This window comes from Danaus plexippus, chromosome Z (assembly GCF_018135715.1).
Source record: "Danaus plexippus chromosome Z, MEX_DaPlex, whole genome shotgun sequence".
Lineage (NCBI taxonomy): Eukaryota > Metazoa > Arthropoda > Insecta > Lepidoptera > Nymphalidae > Danaus > Danaus plexippus.
The window spans coordinates 8401020-8418562 of NC_083559.1; the positions used below are offsets into that span (position 1 = coordinate 8401020).

The following is a 17543-nucleotide window of genomic DNA, read 5'->3' on the forward strand; positions in this document are numbered from 1 at the left end:
CACCAATAAAAATAATATATTTTTTTAAGCAATATTTCAAACAGCCATGGAAATGGTTCTTTTTTGCAATTCTCTCTTAACATTTTTTGTTTTATATGTAAAAATGGCTAATTTAAACAGTAAAATCCATGTTCATCTCGTAATGGTGGAAAAACGTCTGAATTTAACATATTTTGAGTATAAATACTATTATTATTACGCAACAAATTACGCAGTAGAATATTCTAGACCTCGTATATACATGCACAATTTATAGGTATGAGAGGACTCTGGGCCCGGGAAAATCTAGGATTTAATCAATAAATGCATTTCATTTGTATGCTGACCTGCGCGCGTTTACATTAAACCTGCCAAAAGCTTATTGCACATGCGTAGATTTATTGATTTTACATCTAGACTTAGCTTGTTAACCGATCCCAGGGGCCATTCGGGCGGAGTTTCTTAATAGAGGCACATGTGCCAAGTAATATTTCTAAACGGTATGAGCCCTGGATAAAATATTAAGGGCTCATACCGTTTAGAATGTTTGAAGCCGGGGAAGTTACATCTAGAAGAAAAGACGGACTCGTAGGTTGCAGTGTTTTTTAAAATAGCTGTTTTAGATCGCCTGTGTAAATGAGAAAATATTTTCTAGGAGGGAGTCTCTTGGACGTAATCAAACATAAGATGCGGGTATCGAATTGTAAACACGGCGTATTTGATGAAGCAACGATCGCCACTGTCCTCAAAGAAGTGCTTAAAGGATTGGAGTACTTTCACAGTAACGGACAAATTCATAGGTAGTATTATTATATTTTCTATATTGTGATTTAATTTTCATTTTGTTTGAATTTTGCTGGCTTTAAATTTTGCGAATTTTATGTTATGTTTTTCATTGTTTGGGTATTTTAATTTCATATAGTATCCAAAAAATAAAAATATTATTTTGGCGAATTAAACTATTTTACTTTGCTGCGGTACTAAGAAAATTTAAGCTTGTGCAACGAAACAAAAAGAGGATAAACTAATTATAGCAAAAGCACAAAATATTTTTGATATATACATAGTTTTTAATAAAGTTATGCGAAATTTAATAATACCTGAAATAAATAATTTAAAAGCGAATATTTCATAAAAACAACAAACAAAGAAACATATAATTGGCAATGTTTATGCGAAGTTGAATACTGGAAAAGTAAAAATAAATTAGATTCGCTAAGGAGAGGAGTGACCGTCGTGGGAATTTCAGGGATATAAAGGCGGGTAACATATTGCTGGGAGAGGATGGCACTGTTCAAATTGCTGACTTCGGGGTGTCAGCGTGGCTGGCGACCGGCAGGGACTTGTCGCGGCAGAAAGTCAGGCACACCTTCGTTGGTACTCCCTGCTGGATGGCACCCGAAGTCATGGAACAGGTATAAAATAAATTATCATACATACCTATGTATATCTAACAAGTTTATACATGGTCAAATACATTATATGCAAATTATTTGCACATACAAATATCCATGTACACATCCTCGGCTCCTACCTCACATCTACAGGGTTTGTGCATAAATAAACTTCACCCTAAACATACATTACATGTACCCTAAACCTAACAATTGACCTACCTTAATCCTTACCATCCCCTCCCATGCAATCTCAACCTGCATAAAGCTTTAAGCGTATCCGTACCGTACCGTAGTCATAACATACCGTACACATTTATACTAACACCTAAACTTATACTTACACTCATACTCTCTCACACACTCACCCTCACATACTCACACCCACACCCACACCAATACCAATACCAACACCTACACCCTTTCCCGCATCACACTCATTCCACAGCCACACTCACTCACACTCAGACGCAAAATTAGTTACAATTACACTTAGTTTAAACTTACACTTCTTTACATTTACACTTAGTTACACTTAGACTTAGTTACATTTACACTTAGTTACACTTACACTTCTTTACATTTACACTTAGTTACACTTAGACTTAGTTGCATTTACACTTAGTTACACTTAGACTTAGTTACATTTACACTTAGTTACACTTAGACTTAGTTACATGTACACTTAGTTACACTTACACTTCTTTACATTTACACTTAGTTACACTTAGACTTAGTTGCATTTACACTTAGTTACACTTAGATTTAGTTACACTTAGACTTAGTTACACTTACACTTAGTTACACTTAGACTTAGTTACACTTAGACTTAGTTACACTTAGACTTAGTTACACTTACACTTAGTTACACTTAGACTTAGTTACATTTACACTTAGTTACACTTTGACTTAGTTACACTTACACTTAGTTACACTTAGACTTAGTTACATTTACACTTAGTTACACTTTGACTTAGTTACACTTAGACTTAGTTACACTTACACTTAGTTACACTTAGACTTAGTTACACTTACACTTAGTTACACTTAGACTTAGTTACATTTACACTTAGTTACACTTAGACTTAGTTACATTTACACTTAGTTACACTTACACTTCTTTACATTTACACTTAGTTACACTTAGTTACACTTAGACTTAGTTACACTTACACTTAGTTACACTTAGACTTAGTTACATTTACACTTAGTTACACTTTGGCTTAGTTACACTTACACTTAGTTACACTTAGACTTAGTTACATTTACACTTAGTTACATTTACACTTAGTTACACTTAGACTTAGTTACATTTACACTTAGTTACACTTACACTTAGTTACACTTAGACTTAGTTACATTTACACTTAGTTACACTTACACTTAGTTACACTTACACTTAGTTACACTTAGACTTAGTTACATTTACACTTAGTTACACTTTGGCTTAGTTACACTTACACTTAGTTACACTTAGACTTAGTTACATTTACACTTAGTTACATTTACACTTAGTTACACTTAGACTTAGTTACATTTACACTTAGTTACACTTACACTTAGTTACACTTAGACTTAGTTACATTTACACTTAGTTACACTTACACTTAGTTACACTTACACTTAGTTACACTTAGACTTAGTTACATTTACACTTAGTTACACTTACACTTAGTTACACTTAGACTTAGTTACACTTAGACTTAATTACACTTACACTTAGTTACACTTAGACTTAGTTACATTTACACTTAGTTACACTTAGACTTAGTTACACTTAGACTTAGTTACATTTACACTTAGTTACACTTACACTTCTTTACATTTACACTTAGTTACACTTAGACTTAGTTACATTTACACTTAGTTACATTTACACTTAGTTACATTTACACTTTGAACACTTAGACTTAGTTACATTTACACTGAGTTACATTTACACTTAGTTACACTTACACTTAGTTACACTTAGACTTAGTTACATTTACACTTAGTTACACTTTGACTTAGTTACACTTACACTTAGTTACACTTAGACTTAGTTACACTTAGACTTAGTTACACTTAGACTTAGTTACACTTACACTTAGTTACACTTAGACTTAGTTACATTTACACTTAGTTACACTTAGACTTAGTTACATTTACACTTAGTTACACTTACACTTCTTTACATTTACACTTAGTTACACTTAGACTTAGTTACATTTACACTTAGTTACACTTACACTTAGTTACACTTAGACTTAGTTACATTTACACTTAGTTACACTTTGGCTTAGTTACACTTACACTTAGTTACACTTAGACTTAGTTACATTTACACTTAGTTACATTTACACTTAGTTACACTTAGACTTAGTTACATTTACACTTAGTTACACTTACACTTAGTTACACTTACACTTAGTTACATTTACACTTAGTTACACTTTGACTTAGTTACACTTACACTTAGTTACACTTAGACTTAGTTACATTTACACTTAGTTACACTTAGACTTAGTTACACTTAGACTTAGTTACATTTACACTTAGTTACACTTAGACTTAGTTACACTTAGACTTAGTTACACTTAGACTTAGTTACACTTACACTTAGTTACACTTAGACTTAGTTACATTTACACTTAGTTACACTTAGACTTAGTTACACTTAGACTTAGTTACATTTACACTTAGTTACACTTACACTTAGTTACACTTAGACTTAGTTACATTTACACTTAGTTACACTTACACTTAGTTACACTTACACTTAGTTACACTTAGACTTAGTTACATTTACACTTAGTTACACTTTGGCTTAGTTACACTTACACTTAGTTACACTTAGACTTAGTTACATTTACACTTAGTTACATTTACACTTAGTTACACTTAGACTTAGTTACATTTACACTTAGTTACACTTACACTTAGTTACACTTAGACTTAGTTACATTTACACTTAGTTACACTTACACTTAGTTACACTTAGACTTAGTTACATTTACACTTAGTTACACTTTGGCTTAGTTACACTTACACTTAGTTACACTTAGACTTAGTTACATTTACACTTAGTTACATTTACACTTAGTTACACTTAGACTTAGTTACATTTACACTTAGTTACATTTACACTTAGTTACATTTACACTTTGAACACTTAGACTTAGTTACATTTACACTTAGTTACACTTGGACTTAGTTACATTTACACTTAGTTACACTTACACTTCTTTACATTTACACTTAGTTACACTTAGACTTAGTTACATTTACACTTTGAACACTTAGACTTAGTTACATTTACACTTAGTTACACTTAGACTTAGTTGCATTTACACTTAGTTACGCTTACACTTCCCTTACATTCCCATCAAGCCTTTTAGCCTTTATCTTACCACTGCCACTTCTAAAAGTCCTCCTTCTTTCATTATCCCTACCCCGAGGCTCTACGACTACTAAATACTACTTACTAAGCCGCAGGTATGCGTATCCAATATTTAACAAAAAAATTCTTTTAAGGACCACGGTTACGACTTCAAAGCGGACATATGGTCCTTTGGTATAACAGCTATTGAGATGGCAACAGGCACCGCGCCTTATCATAAATACCCACCAATGAAGGTCCTCATGCTTACTCTGCAGAACGATCCACCAAACTTAGATACCGGTAGGTTCCAATGAAATATTCACGACGAATCTTTTACAATAATCATCTATTATATATTAATAAATAATTCTAAGTTTCCTTTTACTTATCTCTTATCGTTTATCGTTTACGGAGTTACCTGAAAATTTGATTATAAATTTATTTTTATACAATTGACCATACTTATTATTATGAATCAAATGTTTATTGTAGTTGTACGTTTGTAAACTATTTACATGTTCATGTTACAGGTGCGGATGAAAAGGAACAATACAAAGTATACGGGAAAACCTTTAGGAAAATGATAATCGATTGTTTACAGAAAGATCCATCGAAGAGACCAACAGCGACAGAGTTACTTAAACATCAGTTTTTCAAAAAAGCTAAAGACAAAAAGTACCTAACACAGACTCTTGTCGCTATTGGACCAAGTATGGAGACGAGGGTTCATAAGGTCCGTCAATATTTTTTTGAATACTTCCATAATATAATATTCATAAATATTAATGACGTTATCATAATACCGGCTAGTCTAACATGCTAATGTATTACAAAAAATGTGGATACACTTTAATACAATACAGCACTTTAGCTCGAAGATAAATTTTTATGAAAAATTCCTACTTCATTACAATAATTTTATTATTTCAATGTGGAAAAATCTTTGCTCTCTTCATAATATAAGTTATAATATTAAACTGAAATTTAAACAACGACTTTCAAAGTTATAAAAATTTATTTCAATTTCATTGAAATTAACACAGCATTTTTCTTATATGTCATTCGTCAAAGGTAAACCTGTAATTATGTTTGAAAAAATAACACAATATATATAAATATTCACAGATAATTTATCCATTATTCCTGCTAGTGATTTATATATCCCACTTATATTAATTTTGCCAATTTTAATGCCAATTTGTAACGTACCAACAGGCAAGTAAACGGCAGCCGGGTGCTTCGGGTCGTCTTCATCGCACTGTAACTGGTGAATGGGTGTGGAGTGAGGAGGAAGACGAGGCTGGGAGAGAGTCGGATGAGGAGCCGGACAAACGACCCATGAACCAGTTACAGAGGGCAGACTCCAGTAGCGATAACGACGAGGTAAATTCACACAAACACAATTAACACACACACAAACACATACATTAAGTTTACATTAAGTTATTCTTTATTGAATATTTACAGGAAGCAGGAGTGAGTAAACAAACAAATCAACTGGCTCGCGTAACATCTGAGTCAGTTGTTGTCAATCTAGTTCTGAGGCTAAGGTTAGTAAAATGAGGTTGATAAAATTTGAAATAAAGAAAATATTTATATAAAAGAAAAAAAATATTTAGGAATTCTCGTCGGGAATTGAACGATATACGCTTTGAATTCATCACGGGGAAGGATACATCAGAAGGCATAGCTGGCGAGCTGGTCGGAGCCGGATTGGTGGATCCATTGGATTCTGTTCCGATATCCACTAACCTGGCCAAACTGCTTGCACAGCGGAACACGCCGACGCCGGTCAACACTGTCACATTCCATCTTGTAAGTATATCTTACAATTAATACTGTTTTTTTTGTTAAATATTAATTTAATATAAAATTAAATTATGTTTTAATATAATTTATTTCGTTGACAATATTTTTATCATTCACAGAATTCGACTCCTGCTAATGAACAGTTTGACGACAAAACTTTGGTCGGTTTCGCGCAGATTTCCATAGTCGACATCGCTTAATTGACGTGTACTAACTCCCTAGCCAACCAAAGATATGTTTGTTAACAAAAATTTTTACGTTATAATGATTTGATTTATTTCTGGATACATTTACTATTGCCGTTTTAAATATTTTATTTTTTTTCATAGCTAGCTTTAAATTTGGAATTGAAATTTTTGTTATAAAAATGTATTCTTGTGAGGAATGTTGTAACCGTCTCTATCCCTCTTGACACATGATCAAAAGGTATGGCAGAGACGCTACATGTCCCGTCATTACAAATACGCCCATGCAATTGTTTTGCGAATTATTTATGTTACTGCGTATTTGTACTTAAGTTATTAGTCAGTGGGTGTAAAGAAATCTGTTTTTACAACAGATAGGGTACGTTAGACGCGTGAAAACTGACTAATGGCTGGAGCTAAATCGTCAAGAGACGTTTATAGTCTTGTTTTGGTGCTTAAAATTAATCTATATATTATTTTTATAAAAACTAAATTTAATCATTGTAATCTGATAGTTTAAGAGATATTCGCGTCTAGTCCTTGTTTAAGTATATGTCAATTAAAGCGGCCGTATGGCCTTGGGCATCCGCAAGAAATGTCATTGTTTAATGTTAGCGGACAGTGGATATTGATTACTTGGCACAGTGTATAACACCTTCTCTGTAACACAGTTTGGCACACAAAAGCAAAAATATTTATCACTGAGGTCGACCACGACGAGGATGTCATCTCCTCTGATACTTAATTCCGCTGTATATGGTCAATGGTAGTCTCCTTAACATCAAACGAGACTGTTCCTCTGAACGGATGACTCTTTCTCTTAATCTTCATCTCACACTATGACTTCCATCTAAATTTCGTATACATTTAAGTCTACCTAATAATTTGGATCCTATTGTTCAATATTTTGCCTGTTTATGACTTATCCCTACTTATATTTATTTAGAAATTGTTTGATACGATATTGGTGTTTGGGGGGATGGCTTTTTCTGCTTATATTAGGCATTTTTTTACGAATTGAGCTAAATCTTTTTTTTTAGTATTAACTTTTCTATAATCAAATGTTTACTAGGTTTATTGAAAATTTAAATAAAACGATATTTTACATTTAACTGTCACATGTTAGATGCGATTTTTATTTGAACTTGACGTTTCTGTTGTACTCAGACATATACACAATACCATCTAGTGAACACGAATTCTGAGAGACAAGGTAACGTTTGTTTATAATAAGAATAATGTATGGCAGTTTAAACTGTAAAATATTGTATTATCTAAATTAATGGATTCTTTTGCGTCGATTGAGGTTTAGTTTTATTTATTAAGCTCTGTCCTATTCTGTCATATTAAGTGTTTTTTTTTTATTTGTCTTAAGATTGATTTATGACTGCGACACATGGTGTTTGGTTACGCAGATGGCTTAGAATGTCGACGGTCCTTTAAATTTATCTGCAGACATTCATTAGACCTCTTTTAGGTTTAGGGCTATATTTTTGTACCAGGGGTCTGTGACTTGTTTCGTAGATGGATGTAAAGTTCCTAGCTAAACATGGAAATGATGAATGTTTCGTGAAGACTCGGAACAATGTTTATTTTAACCTATTTATCATTTGATGTTTGAAATCCAATTTTTTTTAAATGTAATACGGATTAATATAAGTGCCTATATACAAGTGGCTGTTTAATAAATACGTATTGCCACGAACTAGTTGTGACATCATGATTTTTGTGAATTAGTTTTATAACATTATTATTAATACGCATTTGTGATGGCTTGGTGAAGTGATGTGGGACGCTCATAGCGAGGGTTTGTTATCATCTGCGGATATTGGACTAATCGGATGATGTGCGTTTTGTGTTGCAAATGTGAATATTACTAGTGTATGTTAAACTACAACACATGTATACACAAAAATTATAACGTCACGGCCTTTAGTTATTGTCCTCTGTAAAAAGAGGTGGTATTCGTGAACGTATTGTTCCGTTCGACAGTAATATGTAGTCGATGGTCCAGTTTTTTGTGGCTGTCAATTACTAATGTAAATTTTAGAACTTAAGATGATTTATTTCTTTAATTTTTATATTCTTCACCATATATATACCCACGTACTTGCGTCCCCCCGTGTGCTTTAAAGAGTTGGCAACATCTTCGACGTGTAAGCTTCGAGCTGATACTAACACAACTGTCTTGAAACGTCCGCCATATGCCACTTTTATTTTCTAGGACGTTTTTAGCGGGCGCGCATTAAAAGGTGTGCTGTTGTAGGTGATCGAACATTGAGCTTGTCTACTACAATGGCCCTTTGTCTACTGGTAGGACAGGATTCAAGTGCGGACGAGTGCTAACGCGCTCGATTACTGTAAAATAGAACAAAATTGAAACGTTTACGAATATTTACAATAGCTATGTTAGTGGTCACCTCATCCTAGTATATAAGCCACGTTATTTATTTTACTGACACTTGTATGGTTTTATAGTATTTTTTTATTTGGTCACTATTCCGTTTGAAATTATTTTCATTTGGATGTTTCGATGTCGCTCGCGAGTCTGGTATGGTGACGTTGTTCATGTGTTGACTTCCAATTTTTATCATACAAATTTCAGAAGATCCAGTATTAAAGAGTTTAATTTCAAATACAAAATAATGCTTGCTTTCTTTATTTGAGTGCCGTTTTTTTTTCGAATAATGGATCGTTTATGCGATTTGATATTAATTTAAGTAATTTTTTTTAAAGGGTTTGATGTTTGATTGATGAACACAGTATCGAATTTATATCGTAAAATTAATTTATTTGTTTTCGTATAATTTTATTATCCCTGTAAGTATGATTGTGCACTGTAATTTCTATTAAGTTAAATGTCAATATTATTTCCTATTTTTTTTTTACATTTAATGATAGGTTTACTTTTCCTTGTGTTTTCTTTCTATAATTTTAATAAAGTCATCGACAGTCTTTCACCTCGGTGATAGAAATGTGTTTCATTTTTTAATTTACCCTCATCGTTATGTTAAATGAAAACTTGAATGCCACAATTGGCTATAAGCCTCAAACTCGCTCAAAGTGCTCGCTTGGGTTAGTTTTCAATTAGTTTATTTTGTTATTGAAAAAAAAATATATTTCTCATATTAACTTAAACTAATGCGATGCGAATACCTTTTTTTGTATCCAATTTGGCAAAAGATGCATTATTTTTTTTTGGGTTTATTTCACAACAGAAAACAAAGAGAATTTAATTTAAAGAACTTAAGAAAATGTAGGCAGGTGAGTGAAGTTATTATAATCCTCACAATAATGATGCTTTATCGTAGTTCGCAATGTCTACAGTAGATGTCGCTGCTATTATTTTTGTATTAAAATAATAAAGCCTAGGAACTTGTCAGTCCGATGGAAGAAAAACTTAAACACTATTGTACTATATCGAGATTTGTAAATAAGAAATACCTACTGTTCCTATACAGAATCGGTATTAGTTATGTCAAACAACAAATAAAAAGTGATAATCTGTAAAGTTAAAATAAATACAACAATATTATCATCGTAAATAATGGAGGTCACGCAGTCGGAAGTTGGAATTCGCGTTAAAAGACAATAAAAATATTTACGAACCTTGTACTCATTTCTTTGAAACAGATGTTCTATAAACTGATCTCAAGGTTGTGTTAGTATTGAAAATAGCTGATTAGTGATGGCATCAAAAATTCTGGAGCAGTAATATAACAACCTTACCTTCAAGTTTTATATAATTAAATGCAACAAATTTTTATATATCTAAAAAACATACAAAAGTATTTGAAAATATTATTAAGTACCATCTAGCGGTCAACTTCAAAACCTTATAGTAAGCCACATTAAGTATTTTACTTACATCAAAAACCGTAAAATAAAATCGATTTCAATCTTAAAAAGGCCTAAACTGAGCACTTTTAGAAATTAATTTAACTGGAAAGTGAGACAAAATTAAAAACAATTAAGGTTGTGTTTCGCAATATCGTGTAAGTTCACTAGCTTGTAATGGATATTATCTTGATAGGTCTAGTGTGTTGTACTTTAACATTGATACAGGTTTAATAAGTGGGTGTAGATAGTAATTAAATATTTAGAAAAAAATATTGCAACTTACGAACAGAATTTGAAATTAAAAATCGTTGAATTTATAAACCTTTTTATAATGGTTTTGGTTTTGGAATTAACATGTTTCATAATATACACAATTTTCCTTAAAGGACAGATGTCGCGAAAAGCGTGCATACATCTTATTATATGTACGTATATTGGATTTTTCTTTATTAAGATAAGTTAGCTCGCATTGAATGGCCCTTAGCTTTTAAAATTTAAGCTAAGATATTTATTCCAAACATAAAATTTTACCTAAGTACTCATATACTTTGATAAGACTTTGTTACGAAAATAAAACATTAGAATAAGATTTGTTAAAAATTACAAATTACTTATATTTCCAATATAAACAAACTAACAAATTATGTCACCAATAAAAAACTATTGCTCTTAAAATCTTATTATTTTGGTAGTAGGTTTCGTTCTTATGTTTGTTTATGAGGCCCTTCTAATATTTGCTCCACACTTACAGGTATACCTACTATGAATGAAATTAGCCTTATAAATACATTAATGGTGTTTTTAGGTACAGCTTAAATTTATTTAAGGATTTTGTTTTCCTTCAATCCCTATGAGATTATATACCATAGGGAATATCTATGTAGTTATAAAATATAAATGTAAAAACTCGTAAATAAATATAAATATTCACTAAGGACTTTGTAATCTCAAATTGATAAATAATATTGTTGTAAACATGTCATATTTTTTACTTACCGGAATTGTATTGTTATTTAGCTTGTCTTTTAAACACTTGTCTACTAATATAGATCGTCACATGATTGGGAGGTCTTTAGGTCACTATCGCAGTAAACAATTCCTAGCAAGGTCAAGAACGAAGCTGAGATAAATGAAACCACGTTAAGTCACACATTTGTTTTTTTTTAATTCAATTGTTACGTAAGACAATGTAGTGTAAATATGATATTATTGATCAATCGAGTATCAACCGATTATTTACTATATAGAACATAAACTTTCCGTTCCTAACATTTCGTATATCTGATAGAGGTATAATTATTTTCCTGAAACCGATAGGATGTGACATTATCGCATTTTATTTCAAGGTATATTCTCCATAAATATGAAGTGTTTTTTACGGATGGATGTTGGAATAAGAGTTCTTTGAGAAGAAGCCACCACTTGTATGTATTGTTGAGGAGACGAGAAACATGTTCTTAATCTATAGGAACAGAAGCATAGGTAGGTATCCATTTAATATATGTGGTAATCTTTTGATAGTAACAATGATACAGCAGAATCGAAAGAAGTACCTACAAATCTTTAACGATATTTGCAAAACAATACAGTAACAATAAAAAGTATCAATTTTGTTAAAAAATCCGTAACTTGGTGTATAATTCTAAAAAAAACATAAATTTATTTAATGTTTTCGAAGTTAAAAAAGGTACATCTATAATTATACGAGAATAGAATCTATATACAATTGGTAATCATTATAAATAAATGTCTTATCATCTTCGTCACACAATATTTCGCTTCTTCGAGACCGTTACTAAACGGAAATTTAGATTAAGTGCTAATCGCAAGTGCATATTTCATCGCGTTATGTTTTTATTGGAATAACGCTTGAGGATTAATTCAATTTTCGAGATTTTTCATATTGACAAAGGCCGACGTAAAGCCTCTTAGATTTTGCTCTTTGTCTGTATATATCGTAATGCTCTTCAGACTGTTATGTCGGGAGGAGATCCATAAGCGAAAAAAAACAATAGGGACCATAACTTCTTTGGTAAAAGTTAAAGGGTTGACGGATACACAAGCGTGGAAAAGAAAAATACTTTACCAGAACAAATTTCTAGCGATTATTCCAGGTCAAGCTATTTATAACTTAAACTAAGATTATTCTAAGAAATAGAGATAATATAATTACGTCAGGAATAAATAAAGAGAATTCCTTCTTGTACCTAATAATAGTTTATCTTATATCTAATTAGTTGGAGTTTATTAATGTTAATACATTTAAATTTAGCTTTACATAATAAAACATTTTGCTTTTGAAAATTAGTTGGCTTAAAAGCTGCACAATTAACTACGCAGTACCAGTGTGTCTATTTTTAGTTTGCATCGTCACGTCACATACGAAGCTTTTCCCCTTTTATTAAAAATTCTACGTTAATATTAATCGAAAATGTATGAACGATAAGCTGTTAATGTTCCAGATGTAGAAACAAGAAACGTATCCCATAACTGAGTAGAAAAATGGAATAATTAATGATAGGACAAACTATTTATTAAGAAATAATTAGACATTTAAAAATTTCTATAATAAAATCAATAAATTATATTCATTGTACTAATATTGACATATTGACTTTACTATTTAACCACTTTTAGTGAGAATGAGAAACAGCTTATTAGTATAAAATTACAGAAATATTAGTAACTTGATGAATCAAAATTTTAACTTTTTATTCACTATTACTTTTCCCCATGTAGCTGGATTGCTGGATGAACCAAAATGTAAGAATGCCGTCATTTTATTTATATTCTTGTTATAAAAATAATGCGTGCAAACGCATACATTATTTTATTACCATTATACCATCAATGTCGTCAACTTGACTATAAAAGCAAAACAGACAATAAGAAAAGAAAAATTAACGGGATACCCTTAAATAGTAACTCAGATTTATTTCCAATGCTATACTTAAAAAAAAGCGAAGCTCTTATATATTATTTTCTATTATTCAATCATTCTATAAGCAGTACATAAGGATACTTTTCCGTATAGATATATATATCTTAGAGAAATGAAGTCTCTAGTCTTGGAAAGTCATCATAAAACTAGTTGTTCACAATTATTATTATTTATCTACAATGCACTATATAAAAGCGTGAACGGGCCAACTCGGTCAGACGGCGAACATTCTCAGGCTAATTCACTCGCATCAAACAAATATTAAGATGATGTTAAAATCCGTGTTTGTTTGTGTGTTACTGGTGCTTGTTTCTTTCGTTCTTGCCAACCCCATTAAAGTGACCCCTCCACCAGAGGAACGTAAGTAATCATTATTGTTCGTTGCGAATATATAAAAAAAATAAAGGATAAAAGACATATTTAAAAGATCTAAATATATTGATACGTGAAATAAAAAAGAAAACACTGCCATCGATTTTCAATTTAATATATTCAATATTAAACTACGAAAGCATTATTTAAAATAGGTATATGTGTAAGACAATTAAACTATTCTTTTGTAAATGATACTATTTCAAATGTTAAATGTAAAAGATTTAAATATTTATTTGAAATATGAAATAAATGTACAGGTGACCTAAAAGAGGATTAAAATATGACAGGAATCGATACGTTGAAAGCAAAGTGAATTAAATTGAATTTCAGTGTAGTCCATATTACAAACTGAAAGAATAATATAATTTATATACTTTGAAAGATTTTATGTATTCCTAAACTATAAAGCTATATTCAGTTCATTGCGTAATCATGTTATTAGGTACAGTGAAGCTTAATGTAGTAAACACGCATTATATTGTTTTGGCATGTCATAAATGGTGGTAGTGTTCTTCGATATTCTTCTTATTATTCAAAAGCCACAAAGGATTATTATTTATGTGTGATATTTCTTATCTCGATTGCCCTAATTTTAATATAATTAAGCCATTACCTTTAATAATAACACTAACATCATTATAAAATCATCGTTATTAAGTCTTTTAAGGTTTCATGCCTTATTTTGCTGGTATTTCATTAGTATTTCATATACATGTTTTATAAATGAATTCTGTCAAATATTACATATTAATGAGATCATTTTAACTTCAAAGTCTATTCAGTTAATGTTAATATAAATTTCAGATAAATATATTACTATAGTAGAATTTTTTAGGTTTCATGCCTTATTTTGCTGGTATTTCATTAGTATTTCATATACATGTTATATAAATGAATTCTGTCCCATATTACATATAAATGAGATCATTTTAACTTCAAAGTCTATTCAGTTAATGTTTATATAAATTTCAGATAAATATATTACTATAGTAGAATACCTACAAGAGATACAATATATTGAATCAGATTAATTTAAAAATTATTGATGTGCGCAATATTGCATTACTCTTTTATTATAATTATGATTAAAACATATAAAAAGAGAAAAAAGAAAACATTTATTAGGCTTGTAACTTCATGAGTTATAATTAAAGTATGACGTATTTGTTTCTCTTTGATGCCGTTGTTTCATATTTCGATAACTTTACACAGGAATCTGTCTTTACTACGTACCGTGTACAAAACGATTGTGCTCATATTGTAGAAATGATAAATAATGAAAATTATTATTTAAATCGATATCTTAGTTTTTTCATTTCTCACATATCCGATATATTATATTAGTTCACAAGTGAAAACGTTGCTGTGATATTAATTTTTTTTTTATTTCAATGAAGTGTAGTAAAGGCAATCCATTGAGGGACTGGGTTTGGTGGCTGCCATTTTGAGGTGGCACAACTTTATAATATGGTCATTTATTACGTAGCAATGTAAATTCTTAAATACATCTAATGATTTTAAACAATACAGTAATTCCAACAGTCAAAATTAATATAGGTATAGTTTATTTATAAATAAGCCTTTAAATTGAATGTTATGTGGAGCGTTATATATTATCGGGAAGTTTTGAATTGGAATAACAAGAAATCAAATATAGCTATGTTATATCCATTTCATTGCAAAATCCGTTTGTAATAAATATATTTCTACAATTGCGTACCATTCGTAATTAAACTTACGTTTATTCATTGATTCATTGAAATTCTACATAGCAAATAGCAATTGAATATTCTTTTGACATGTTCCGCTTTTTTAAAAATAATATTTAGCTGTAATTAATTTGGCAGTGAGTTATTTGATTTTAAATTTACTGTAAAATTGCTATAGTTACATAAATTTAAAATTAATGTTAACTCTATATTTAATTTTTAAGCTTCCAAAATTTTAATTTCTGATAACTATCTTTTCTCACATACTCATCAATGAAGGGGAACCAAATATATATTTTTTTTATTTGGCAATTATTTTTATAGTGGTTAGTATTTTTAATCTGGAGGAGCCGTGCGTGCATCAAGGTGGACTTTGCTTGCTTGTGGATGACTGCGAGTCCAGCAACTTAGTCCACTTACCCCCTAGGCTACTATGTCCAAAGCAAGCACACCTCGGAGTAGTTTGCTGTTACGTAAGTCAAAAATATATTTTAATAGCATCTAGCGTCTAGGTTACGTATACATGGTCATTTTATTATTGATTTCAAATGTAGCTATACTTTATAGAATTTTGTCTTGTTGGTGTAAACATAAAATAAAAGCTATGTTCCTATTACAGTAAATAGATTATACTTAAGCTTTTTTTGACATGAAATTAGTTGATATTTATTTTTGTTTAAATATGCTCTCTACATTTATATTTTCACGTCTTTAAATGTTTTGTTTATTATTTCATTTTAATGTTTTATTTATATTATTCTCTAGTTTAAGTTTGGACATTAGTACTGTGGCATTTATAATATCTTGTAAATCTTTGTTTTCGTTCAAATGGATTTATGTGCTGAGTGTGTTATGTACCACTTAAATTAATTTTTTTTTCAGCGTTAATGGACACACTTCACGCGTTTGTTTAACTCAGAGTGTATTATTTAAGAAAATCTAACTTTATTTAAATAGGAGTACCTAATAATAACTATAGATATTTATAAGATTTTTATTCTTAAGTATTATAGTTTCTTATAGACTGCAAGTTACTCTGTATATTCAAAAGATTTTATTAAAAAATTTGTACTTAATTTCCTTATATAAAATTCCAAAATAATATAATTTTCAAAAAACTATTTTATTATTTTAAAACAGCAAAAATGTTTTATTTTTTTGTTTGCTAATGATAATGTAATATTTACTCGAATAAATAAAAAATATTTTTAATTGTTTTCTTTTAATTCACATATTTCCGATTGTAATTGTCACAAAATAATTCATAAATGTAGTCATTGGAATCTTATCTATAAATAGAAGGGGCGCCACTTGCTTACGGGAGAAACTGGTTCACATGATTATTTACATTTTATTTACACGACCATATCCTCACTGATACGTGATGATCACAACGAGTCTGCAAAGACTCTTGCGACGATGAAGATGAAGATCCTGGAGAAGAACAAGAGTGTCATAGATGTGAATTTATTTTATGAATAGTACCATTAAAATTAATAAATAGTATCACTGAAACCTTGTGTTGTTAGTTATTATTGTTATTTGATTTGTGATCAAGGGTTTGTGAATTGTCGTTTATCAAATCCGTAAAACTACATCCTCTTAGCCAATTGCTAAATTGAACCAAAATTGTCTCGCAAGGTCAATTCAATGATGAAAATACAGAGGAAATTAATTAATAAAAGTTCTTTTGTATTTTGGATCATGTTTTTAATAAAATAATATATAGGTACATATATAAAAATATATTGACCATAAAAAATATTAAAAGCAATATTTACTTCTGCAAAAATCATATCATATGAAAATTCGTAAAGCTTTTAATTACTTGAATATTTATTTTCTACTCTATCTAAGCCTTAATTTATCAGATTCACTTGAAGGAACTCCGTAAAATTATGTATGCCGTCCAATTACAGTACTTAAGTTTCTATGAATAAAAATGTATTC

The 17543-nt window shown here is 30.3% G+C and overlaps 2 protein-coding genes across 2 annotated transcripts in view; both read left to right on the forward strand.

Annotated features, from left to right (window-relative positions):
• LOC116777900 (serine/threonine-protein kinase OSR1-like) overlaps positions 1-9703 on the forward strand; it is a 25024-nt gene extending 15321 nt beyond the window's left edge. The window contains exons 7-14 of the mRNA XM_032671692.2: positions 635-779; positions 1229-1394; positions 4887-5034; positions 5265-5467; positions 5950-6117; positions 6202-6284; positions 6354-6549; positions 6663-9703. Of these exons, the coding sequence (XP_032527583.2) occupies positions 635-779; positions 1229-1394; positions 4887-5034; positions 5265-5467; positions 5950-6117; positions 6202-6284; positions 6354-6549; positions 6663-6743 (1190 nt within the window). The 3' untranslated portion in view covers positions 6744-9703. The remainder of the gene's footprint in view (positions 1-634; positions 780-1228; positions 1395-4886; positions 5035-5264; positions 5468-5949; positions 6118-6201; positions 6285-6353; positions 6550-6662) is intronic.
• Positions 9704-13707: 4004 nt separating this feature from the next.
• On the forward strand, positions 13708-17108 carry LOC116777906 (uncharacterized). Its single transcript, XM_032671700.2, has 3 exons — positions 13708-13869; positions 15918-16066; positions 16476-17108. The coding sequence occupies exons 1-3, from the start codon at positions 13776-13778 to the stop codon at positions 16479-16481; spliced, it is 249 nt and encodes an 82-aa protein (XP_032527591.1). The 5' UTR covers positions 13708-13775; the 3' UTR covers positions 16482-17108.
• The last annotated feature ends 435 nt before the right edge of the window (positions 17109-17543 follow it).